Here is a 12,356-nt window from a genome sequence, read left to right on the forward strand (position 1 = left end):
TTCGAAAGGAATCCAAAAAATTAACAAAATTAAACTTACTGTCAGGCGATCGATTCTATGGAAAAGCTAATATCCGGTTTACAGGCGGAAATGGACGCGTCTATTACGTTTCAGGGATAGTAGTTTCTATGATAACAGATCTGCGCGTTTGTCTCGTAATTATTTTCACTCAGTTTTTTTAAAATGAGTTTATTCACTGTAATAATTTTTAAATCAAAACCATACTCGATCCATATTCTCACTCAAAAATTAATTGATTTATTTTGTTTGCAACATAATTTTCAGCTTAACATTTTGCTTTTACATTTCCGAACGAAACGAAAACATTTTATTTTCTTTTTGTTTCCATAGAACCTCATTTTGTTTCCACTCATTTTCACTTCAATAAAGACAGTAAATAAGTCCCTAGTGAAATTATGAAACGCGTGCATCACAATCCCATCGCTATTTTTCCTTCTCCCCTGCTAGATGGAATCGTTTTAACTTGCCCGATTGCCAAATTACTTACAATCCGTGGTTAAACAGTATTCAAGAGCTGCGTAACTCTTGAAGCTCCTGAGCCCTTACCCAAAAGCAAACCAAAAAAGGCATACAAAATTTCCAACTGATGTTAAATCTTATATTTTTCCTTGACTTGTTGCTTCGTACTCTTGTAAACATTAAATTGAATTTAGGGAAATTTAATGTGTTATAACCAACTGCGACTATTTAGGAAGTTTCAATGTCAGTATTTTCATAAAATTTTGCCAAGAATTTAAACAAATATTACTTTCTCATTATCCACGCATACAAGCCCAATAGTTTCAGTGGAGTAGGATTATCGATAAAATACTTATCACCGACAACAATATAAATTAACACAAAACAGAAAAAAAAGCAAGGCAGAAAATAGACAATAAGTAAGTTAAGAGTACCTGATGGCGAAAATAAGTAGATATCTAAAGCTCCTCTGTGGTTGTAATCAATATCGAGTGTAACTTCAACATGTTCTAGATAATTTATTTCGGATTTGGTGTTCTTACACCCATCCGTTGATAGCAACACCTCCACTTCGTTCACATCCTTAGACGAAATAACCTTTGGCAAGCTAAAAGGTGAAAATGAACCAGGTAAGATAATTTAAATTACATTCAAAGTAGCTTATTCATCTATTTAAATTGTTAGGGAACTTTGTTTTGAAATTGAAATTTAGATCCCACATAGAAGTAGTATTTTTTTTAATGCAATGGTTACTTCAGTGTTCAACAAACGGGGCATTTTTAAAAAAATATGTCCACACAGCGATATTTTCTGTTGTTGTTACTAATCCATATGGTCTAGCTTAGCTAGATCATCTCCATAAAGCCTAAAATCTCCAAAAAGTCCAGATTTTTTTTTAATGGTAGGGCCAACGACCAGTGGCGTACCAAGACGGATGGGGGCCTGGGGCGCTACTCGAAATGGGGGGCCTATCTGGTATTCAAACTGAAGTTTCTCAAACTATGTGTACGTACTACATATTACAGTAATTACTTTAAGTGGTACATTTTTACATATTTCAGGTAGTGTTGGTTTGATTTCGGACACTATTGTAAATACCACAGTAAAACACATGGTTTTAAGTGAAATTAAGTAAATACTATATTTTTAATAAAATTGTGCTTTGTCAGAAAATATCAAAAACAGCAAAAAGTCTTAAAATTATATTGTATCTTAAAAATTTATTGCATCTGAACATCCAAGTATATATTTAAAAACATATAAAACAAATTAAAGCAACTAATTCTAATCTAGTTGTATAGAAGCAGTGGCGGATACAGCCGGCGGGTAACCGGGCGTTTGCCCGGTGGGCCGATCAACTAACAGCGAAGTCTTTCGGGCCTTTCTACTAACAGCAAAATGTAAATTTTGCGTGCATGTGTTTAGAATAAAGCAAATTCGCAAAACACAACTCAGCTCCTCTTTACGCATGGCCTAAAGCTTGTTTGTGGAGGGAGGTAGGGCCGTCACCAAGAGGTGAAGAGGGGGATTTCTGAAATGGGACTTCCCAGGGCCTGATTAACACACAGGCTGACTAGACCTAGGCCTGGGGCCCCACGTTCCTAAGGGGCCCCAAATTTTTTAAAGAATTATGCATAGCGTTGCAACGATATGAAAAATACATGTATTTTTTAAAAAATAAAAAATTATGACCTATTAATTGGAAAAAAACTTCTTTAAAGGGGAATTTTTAATCATTCTGCCAGTAATGAATTTACTTGGTCACGATTATGAGGGGGTCCAAAGGGGATTCATGAATGCACATAAGTGATTTATACATAGTTGTGTGATTAGACAAAGAAGCCTCCAAAAGGTGCATTCGTGCTTTAAAAATGTAAATCAAACACTGCAGTCTCCAGGGGGCCTCCAAATTAATGTGGGCCCAAGACCTCTTTTTTAGTTAAACGGGTCCTGGGGCTGCCAATATATTTTTACTGGTATAATAAAAAATAAATGAATAAATTAAAAAAAAAAAAACAGGGAAAACTCAGCGGTTGAAAAAAGTTAAAATACTTTTGGTCTCTTTGACGCTTTTATTTATAAATGACAATTCAAAATTGCTATAAAATGCAACTTACAACAAGGGTCGACGTGAGGTCATGAGGCAATCTTAAAGTACCATTGAGGAGCATGAAATACTCTACATTATTAAGATTACCAAATCAAAGACCAAAGGCCGCCGAAATGTGAGTTTCAAACAATTTTGACGAAACATGAAGTATTCTGTACGCTGTACAAACTCACGGTTTCGGGCCCCTCAGATTAAAAAGAAAATAAGTTGATAAAAACCAATGTCGAAAGAATTTCGGTGGTCCCCAGAACCTCCCCCCCTCCTAATATCATCAAAGATCGTATAAAATTTAAATTTTTAGGCTTCAATTTCTTCAATTGGGCTTCAATAACTTCGTAAGAGAGCAGCCGAATTCACTCCCACCATAACATGGAATTCCAGTTTCGAAAATTTGCTGGAGGAAAGTATTCAGACCGCTCCAATTTTTTTAAACATTCCCAAAGATGGTCTAAAACTGTGTTTTTAAAATAACATTATCAAATTAACATTATCAAAATTTTTCTGGGAAAGTGCCCCGTCCCTTCCTCTCTCTTGGCATCATCAATGAAGAACGTTTTAAATCTCGTTTTTAGTACTTCAATTTAGAAAATTTTCCGGGGTGAGTCTACTGAAAATTCCTTTTCCTAACATCACTGAAGGTCAGCAAAAATTTCGCTTTTGGAACTTTTCGAGTAACTGCCGGTGCTCTAGTCTTTACCAAAAAAGGCTTTTAAGACTTCAATTTGAAAATTTTCTGGTGGATGGCATCGGAATCGATCTCGACTTAAAATCACCAAAGATCTTCTGAAACTGTGTTTTTAGAAGATAATTTAAAATTCTGTTTTTGGATTTCCACTTTCGAAAAACTGCAGCAGGAGAAACCCTGAACCTACACTTCCCTAACATCACCAAATATTGTCAAAAATTGAGTTTTTAAGACTACAATTTCAAAAAATTTTCCGGGGGAGAGACCTCCCGGACCCCCCTATTTCAGACTCAATGTTAATATTTCTATTAAGTTTATATTGCTAATAAACTTTAATGACTCTCAGAAGCCAGAAAGCTAAAGTCCACTCTCTCTCTTTGTATTGATACATGCGTTTGAAAAAAAATTAAGGGGCTGCCAAACTCGTACCCGACCCCTCCCACCAGGTTTTTGACCTCGCATCGAGTCTGGGGGTCGTCAGGGTATGGCAGTGTAAAAAAAGTAATGTTTATGACAATGCCCAGTAATACATGTTTGTGTCGAGGGACCCATCACGTTCTAAGACGGCCCTAGCATTTCATCCATGAACATTGTTAGATCAGTTTCATAAAAACAGGGCAATTAAGTTACGTGTTATGACCGCAGAAAAGGACATACTAGCCAAGCAGTGTTATCATTACGGAAATATTCAATCAAGTTCCGGGAATTATAAAAATACTTAAAAATGGACAATTACAATCACAATTTCCCCCCAAAATAAGGTTTAGCTAATACTGTACACCATTAAAGTGCAGAAGTGTTCCTATCTGATGAATCTTGTTTAAACAAAACATATTTAGTTAAGAATAATTTCCTTAAGTGATATCCCAATCGTTAAGTTTAATACCTATAAGAGCTATGGGGCCGCTACATCTAATAATGCCAGGGCTGATTTTTTCAACCAATCCGCCACTGTATAGAAGTTGCAATTCTTCATTACAAAATTCAATTAGTACTCATGAATTGAAATATTTTTTAAAAATATTGGTAACTACATTTTACTGACCTTTTATGCATGTGTAGAAATGAGAACCAAGGCCGTATCCAGAGGGGGGACCTGACGGGCCCGCCCCCCCCCCCCGTAACCCGAAATGTTTTGTACCGTAAAACAGAAGATTTTTTCTTCTTTTTTTTTAAATTCCTAATTTTAGAAAAGGAAAATAACAATTTTTTTTTTATTCTTAATTTTGCTACTATTCAAAATTTATAATATTTTGAAGAAATACAGAAAAAGCAGTTCTAGTTCTCATTAGCTGCAAGGCACACTTGAAATTTAGAACTTTAAATAGGACTTCCTGCTCTCTTTCCCAATTCAATTCAGGGCAGTCCAGGGTCAAAGCAGGCCCTTTGTCAGTTCGGTAGACTTTTAAGTCTACCAAACTGACTTCTGTGCACTTCCTCCTCCAGAGGCGTTCACAGAAATTTTGGGGCTGTCACAAATGCTTTTTTTGGGCCCCCTCCATATTGTTTACCCATATTTTCAACCCTAGGTTTAAAAATATTGAACTCCATTTAAGCTCGGGCCCGGGCCAACAGGTGTCCCTTCTACCCTCTGTGAACGACCCTACCCTCCTACCCCTAAAACTCTTATAAAACTTACACTGTACTGATTTCGAGCCGGGGACTACCCAAATGCTGGGCCCCTAGTTTCCGATTAGGCGAGTATCTTGGTACCAAGATGTGCCAAATTCAGCTCCTCGATACATCCTGAGTAAAAAATGCAAAAATCACGATTCTCACGTTTTTGTAGCATAATTTTCAAGATCATTTTTGTGACTGATATGTTTCTGGTCTTGCATTTATTTAATGCCGAATTCAGTATCATGGAAGTTCTTTTGTTATTGCTTGATTTTTTTTCTTACTTCTACTGCATGCTGTTAATACCTTAAGTATGAGAAAAAAAATAACACTTACTCTACTCTCTTTCATTTTCTGCACTACTTGTGATTGAAAAAAAAGTTTGTTTCGAGAAATACTTCGTTGCATTTATCTTAAACTTAAAACGGGTGTGTCCTACGAAGTTATAATCATTTTGTAAGACTGTGCAATCAACTTCTGAAAAGTGTAAATAAAGAGCTTCAAATAATTTCAACTGTTCGAGAGTCTTTGAAAATTATCTAAGTTTTTGAAATTCCTTGAAAAGTTCTTCAATTTTGTATCTTATCAAGAAAATAAAGTATGAATTGTCCAAATGGCCAGAATATTACTCTTCCGTTTTTATTTTTTGAATGTCTACACCATTTCTTTTAAACTGTTTTGTACAATTTTCATACTGTAGGGCATTTAATGAAAAAAAAAATGGGGGTAGGGGGAGTGATCAAAAACAAACTTCACTAAAAGCCGATATGAGCAGATGGCGGGGTGCTTCTCTTTTCTCCTCTCTTCGTTTTTCCTCTCAGTTCATTGCGGGGTGCTTCTCTTTTCTCTTCTCTCGTTTTTCCTCTCCGTCCATTAAGTTCCATGATTTGTCGAGCAAGCAATTTTTATTTTGTTTGATCTTGATTTGTAAAAGAATGTATAACTGTTAAAAGACTTTGTTTGCTTATTTTTTTTCATATTTTTGTAGTCTCAATTACCTAATATAAGGCCTCAAAATGCAGATTTTTTTTTCAAAAATTTCTCGCGGGAAAACCCCCGGACCCCCTGAAATTATGGATGTTCTACATCCGACTTAAAGGGACACTCTCCTGTTATCCTTACCACTACGAGGTGAATAAGAAAAATAATAAGAAATTAAAATAACAACAGTCCAAACAGTGGAATCATTAAAAATCGAGACAAAAAATCTTCTATGTAAACACTTTTATGCGTTTGGTGTGTCTATATATACTATATGTGTGTGTGTGTTAGGGCAATGTGCTAATCCGGGCCCCTCCCGAAAAAAATTTCTGGATACGGCCTTGATGAGAACATTCAAAATATAGAACCGATTTCTAAAGCGAAGAGCGTAATCTCCCCCAATTATCGGTCAATGCGCTAGGAACTATTTCTTTCGCTTGGCCGCAGCTCATTTCTCCATAGTCAAGTAAGCTTGCAATCGAGTATAGAATGGATGGGAGGAGGTCTTATGCAGTCAAGGTCAAAAGTCCCGAAGGATTGACCAATTAAACAGTTTTATGCTGTCGAAAGGGGCATAGCAAAAAGGAAGTCCCCTTTGCTTGAGTCAGAAGGGGTCCGTCCGATTTGCTCTTAGAAGTTATATAGCTTCGGGCAGAAGACGAAACTTAAAACCACAGAAGTGTAGCTGGTAAAAAGAAAAATTTATCTGGCTGATTCTTCCAACGCTACAAAGGAGAGACAACTGCTCATTTAGGAATGGATTTTCTTGTTTGTTTTTTTATATATATAAATTGTTTGAAAAAAAAATGCATAAAACTTTGCTGAAAGCACTTAACGAAATAAAAGCAAACGATTTTTATAGGTTTGGTTAATTTAAAAATTTGGGGCCCCATTAAATTCGTGGCCCAAGTGCTCATGTGCCTTTGTACACTTTCACGGGTCACTGTGAAAAAAAAGTCATATTTAACAAAATTTATGATATATACTCGCATATATAGGTAACTGATTAATATTTCTAATCATGATGTATATGACAGGTCTATTGGGAAAAAATAAGATACAATTTCGGGGCCTATGTCAAAGCGGGGCTTGTGGGACATAATTTGCCCTCTCTTTGTTTAGGCAAGAGGCACTGAGAAAATATTCATTCTACGTAAAAAGACAACTTTTTATTTATCTAAACCATGACATAAGGCAGGTCTGGCGAAAAAGAAAACGAATTAAAACTTTGGGCCTATGTCAAAGCGGGGCCTGGGTATCATAAACCCTCCATTGATCCCGAAGAGGAGTCACTGTGAACAAATATTTGTTCTTTAAAAAAATTATGATTTATTAAGCCAACTTGTTTAAGCATTCAAGCCAAGATATGCGACAATATTGGTGAAAACCAAAAATTGAAATTCAGGGGCCTATGTCAAAGCGGGGCCTGGGGCGGACCGCCCCCTCCGCCCCCCCCCCCCCTTCGGTACGCCACTGCCAACGACTTTCTGTGGTAGTGGGAAATGAGAAGCTTCAGTTGATCCGAGGATCCGAAGGATCAGTGGTTGAAGCCTGACTTCAAGTTTAGACCCAGTACCCATTTTAGTCGCTTTTTACGACATGCATGAGCTACATTGGTACTACTCTTGCCACTTGGTTACCACATAGTCACAGTTGGGGCAAACCCAGTCACAGCACGGGGCGCGATAATTTCTTAAAACTTTGATTCCAAGATAACATTTTTTGTAAGTCGTCTTACTATGGGAACAAGTACGGTTTCGATAAAAACAACTACGTAAAGGCCCTTATTTTCGCGAAATTTTCGATATCGGTGAATTAGCGAGCAGAAAATTTTGCGAATTTTATATGAACAGTTTGTTATATATATAAAGTTAGAAGATTTCGTGAGGTTTAAATTTTCGCGGTTAGGACTGACTCGCGAAAATTAAAACCTCGCGGAAAAAAGTGCTTTTATACTATTATGATGCAAACCAAAATCTGAAGTTGACAAATTTAACTGTGACAGCATCAGGAACAGTCTCAATCTAAAATTTTTTAATTTGCGTCTAATAGCTAATAAATCATAAATATCAAAGACCTTCTAATAGAACGATCTACTAGTTTCTCTAAAAAGTTTCAAAAACAAACTAGAGATAAAAATAACCCTTATTTATTTTCATGAGCATGTTCGTTTAAAAAAATTTAAAAAAAAATTAAAGAAAACATAAAAGCAAGCTTGAAACCTCGAAGAATTAATAAGTCAAAATTGAATGAATTAATACAATAAATATTGAGGTTTTTTTTTTTTTTAAGTAGATTTTTATGCTGTAGGAAATTTTGTATTCGTGAAATAACCCCTAAGCATCATTTGAGGGAATAGTGAACATTCTAATTCGAAGAATTTTTCTTTGGTTTTTTTTCCCCTTCCTTCATCTTTAAAACTTAAAGTTAGACTTTACAGAAATATTTATCCCAAGTTTCGGAAATTCATCCCAGGTCTTTGATTTTCTTTGGACAGATTCTATCGAAAGAGCTTTTGATGTGACACATATGCCAAAAAAGTAATCTTTATTTCATAATTTTACGGTAGTTTTTTTAATTGATCAAAAATATTAAATGTTACCGTCAACGGAAAAGATGGAAACCATTTTATCTAAAAATCTAATAAAAAGAGGAATGGAAAAATGTTTACCGAAATTCGAAGGAAATCTTGTGATTCTTAATACGTTTTTCCCCTTTGTACTTCAAAATCAAAAAAAGTTGAAACTAAAAATAAATATTTTCGTGAATTTGACATTTACGAAGATTAATTAAAGAATCTGAGTATGCTAATTTAGGAATTTAAAGTCGCTTCAATTTTCTTGTACAAAAAAGACACAAACTGTTTTAGTTTTGACATAAAAGACTAAAGGGATGTAATCTCTCACTTTCATTCTTCATTTATACTGCTAATATGAATTTATTCACTTTGGCTACTATTAAATCGTAAGCAATGTTTCTTAAGGAATAACTGATTACAGCTTTAATATAGTACTCTGCGATACAGTAGGCCTTCATTATTCATTCGCGAATTTGATTATAGATTTGACACCTATATTTTATTTTTCACGGATGAATTCTAAATTTACGCAGATGCGGTATTGAAAACGAATAAAATTGGCCTACTTTCCAAATTCGAACTCCTGAAATTGCAGATAATACCTAGTAAACTGCATTTTGGCTTACTAATAAGCGAGCTTGGGCCCCTGGATAGATTTTCTGCAAGTGGTTCCAGAGATCTTTCCAGAAGTAGAGTTATTAAACTCACACAATTCAGAGCTCACTGGAAGAAGAGCTATTAGAAGTGACAAAGGAGAACGAAACCAACCAGGATACCGACACCGATGACACACATCCAGAAGCTTTTACATTGAAAATTTTGAGCCATTTCTTGAACGTTCTGATTTACTAGTGAAGGACTTGAACACTTAGCACTTGATTAAAATTAAATTTTCTCTTATTAATTTCGTCTTCTTTTGCTTTCTTCTTCTTTTTTTTTTTTAAGTTTTAATATTTTGATATGTGTCTCTAAAATTGATTTAAGCGCATTCCTATTACCAATATTGGTTAAAAATATTGCCTGTTTTGTATGTGTGTGCTATGCTGCTGCGTCCTTCCCTCTCGAAGTAAGAGAGGTTTTGTGCAGCAGATGGTGATTTTACACTGCTGGTTCTGAGGATTGTAGACTGATTTATACATATTATTACTTGACAAATGGGGCTCCCCCAGCGTTGTCGTTTTTCTATCAGCACTTAACGGGAAAGATCGACTAGATGTAAACAAAGAATTGCGCCATTTGGCGACTTAATCACGTGCTTGGCTTGGACCAGAAAAAATTGAGGCCAAGCAGACGGCAAATGCAAATCCTATTGGTAAACTTTTTTTTTTACTAGAGAGGAAATCAACAAAAGCGGCAAACCTGCTGGAAAACCTTTCGTTTACCTTCGGTCTTATGTATTTCGTGAACAGAGTAAAAAATCATTCTTGGTAAGACAAAGAAAAGAAGTTCAAAACGTTAAAAAAACACTGAGTATATTCTTAAGTATTATAAAATTCAGTAATATAATAAAGTAGGACACGATTATATAAAGTCAAGTATGGCAACAGTGGCATTTACGTGAAAAAAAAAAAACTAATTTGAATTCTGAAATTTTGAATTCAAATTATGTTTTTCGCAATCACGAGTTTCGGCAGGACCCTATTCATTGGAGTTGTTGTGTTTAGAAACGGCTTCTGTCCCCTCAAATCTGCCCCTCCTCCTAGGCGGTTACATGTGTATAGTTGTGTGTGTGTGTGTAGACGTGCGTGCATGTGTAGGCTAGGCTTGTGTGTGTGCATAAACCTGCGTGTATGCACGTAGGCATGAGTGTATGTGTGTAAAGGCGGGCGGGTGTGTGCCAGCGTGCATGTGTGTCAGTGTGTATGTGTGTAACGGCGCGCGCGCGCGTATGTGTGTGAGTGTGTATGAGCGTGCGTGTGTGTAGGATATGCACGCCACTGGATTCCGGGGGACAGTGGTCAGGACCAGAGGAGGCGCGCCTGCAGAGGCCGGTGGGCGGTGGCACTGCAGAGGCCTCTGGTCCAAGCTGAAAAAGGAACCACAGCATCAAGGGCGGTCAAGTGAAAACCATTAGCAATCGTGATAGCTCAAAAAAAAAAAAAACCTACGGCATGCATACCGTTTTGAACTCAAGAGTGAAGATGGGTAGAGAGAGTATGTGGCAAACCCTTTCTCACGCCAGCACGAAAGTGGTTTTTACCACGTGACAAGCACTCACCGCGGCGTAGCGTAGCATGTGTTTCTACGAGGGAGAGCTGTTGTTTTAAAATAAAATGGTCTCTTATTGTTCTGCATTTGGATGTAAGGAAAAATCGAAAAATTTTGATTTTTTTAGTGAAATTTTTTAACTTTTTTCTGCCTTTTCACTTATTTTTGCTACTAGCAAATATAGATAATCATTCCATGTCAAGTGACCTAGGTGTCCCCGTTCGACCATCTCCAATTTGGATGAAATTTTATAGAAGTGTCGAGATGCCTTTGGAACTAACCTATGCAAATTTTCAACTTCCTAGATCCAAATCCTGAGGATCTAGGATCTCCGAAAAATGTGATCCAAAATGGCGGATCAGCTTTTTGTGCCAAATTTAGACTAAATTTACAGAAAATTTTATCACACTGGAAGCCTGAATTTTTGGCGCTTAAAGTACAATTAGCTGTTAATACATTCAAGTATTTTTTGAAATTTGAGCTCATTAGATTTTTCCTAGCGGGCGTGAAAACTAGTGAAAAAGCACGGCAGGGAAATTTTTTTCTGGATTTTAAGTTGTCATAAAATCTGGACAAAAATAATTCAAAGGTTCGTACTTTCGGATAACATTGTAAAAATACTTGTTTTTAATGGATTACAGTTTCAGAGCTGAAATATCTATTTTCGAAAAGATATTGCCATCCAAAGTGGCTATCAAAACCGTTCAAGTGAAAAATAGCTTTTTTTCAAAGTGCTGTAGCTCAAGTTTGTCACTTCGCATCTTCTTTTCGTCAATACAGTAAAATCCCACTAATGCGGACACTAACAGGACAAATTTATTTGTCCGCAATAGAGGGATGTCCGCAGGACAGGGGTTTAATAATGCCTTGGAATCGGGGAATTAAAAAGTGTCCGCATAAGAGGGGTGTCCGTTTAGGAGTGGTTTTACTGTACCATTAGAGAAAACAGATTTCTTCCTTTCAAAATAAGTTTTTTTTCTTCGATGGTGTTCTTTCGAATAAGGATAGAAAAATGAGTTTGAAACTCTGTCTGTCGTAACGAATTGCCATGTTTAAGTTCAGATTACGGGAAATTTTATCACACTGGAAGCCTGAAATTTTAGGAGCTCAAAGAACTTTTGGTTGTCAAACGTACAAGTATTTTTATGAATTTGAGTTCATTAACTTTTGTGTAGCACGCATGCTAAGGCAAGAAAAACGTAGTGGAGAAACTTTTTCCTGGAATCTAGAATGTCATAAAATCTGAACAAAAATGATCTTACTTTGTAATTCTATTGTCAATGTACATGCTTTTAATGGGTTATAGTTGAAGAGAGTAAATATTGATTTTCTAAAAGATATCGGCATCCAAAGTGGCGGTCAAAATCGTTCACATGAAAAATAGCCTATTTTTAATGCGCTGTAGCTCAAGTTTGTCCCATTGCGTCTTGGCACCATTAGAAAGAAAAAACATTTCAAAATATTTTAGCGACCCTGTGCGGCCGCACAGTTTGCCACCCCCTAAGCACGGCCCTGGGTAGCTATAATAAGCAACGAAATTTTTGCATTGTATGTTATCTAAAAATCTTGCAAAAGACTGCATCAAGTACAGTCCCGTGACTTGTAGTGGTTTCTTCTGGCTTATTGATCATTTGTAATTGTAATTGTAATTTACGATAGGGGAACGATAGGGGAAGCTGCTGTACCCACGGACGGTT

The 12,356-nt window shown here is 36.3% G+C and overlaps 1 protein-coding gene across 1 annotated transcript in view; it reads right to left on the reverse strand.

Annotated features, from left to right (window-relative positions):
* The window catches only part of LOC129225309 (neuroendocrine convertase 1-like), a 141,653-nt gene that overhangs the window by 13,837 nt on the left and 115,460 nt on the right, over positions 1 to 12,356 (reverse strand). Inside the window, exon 12 of the mRNA XM_054859900.1 lies at positions 915 to 1,087. Coding sequence (XP_054715875.1) covers positions 915 to 1,087 — 173 coding nt within the window. The remainder of the gene's footprint in view (positions 1 to 914; positions 1,088 to 12,356) is intronic.

The sequence above is a fragment of the Uloborus diversus genome, chromosome 6, assembly GCF_026930045.1.
Source record: "Uloborus diversus isolate 005 chromosome 6, Udiv.v.3.1, whole genome shotgun sequence".
NCBI lineage: Eukaryota > Metazoa > Arthropoda > Arachnida > Araneae > Uloboridae > Uloborus > Uloborus diversus.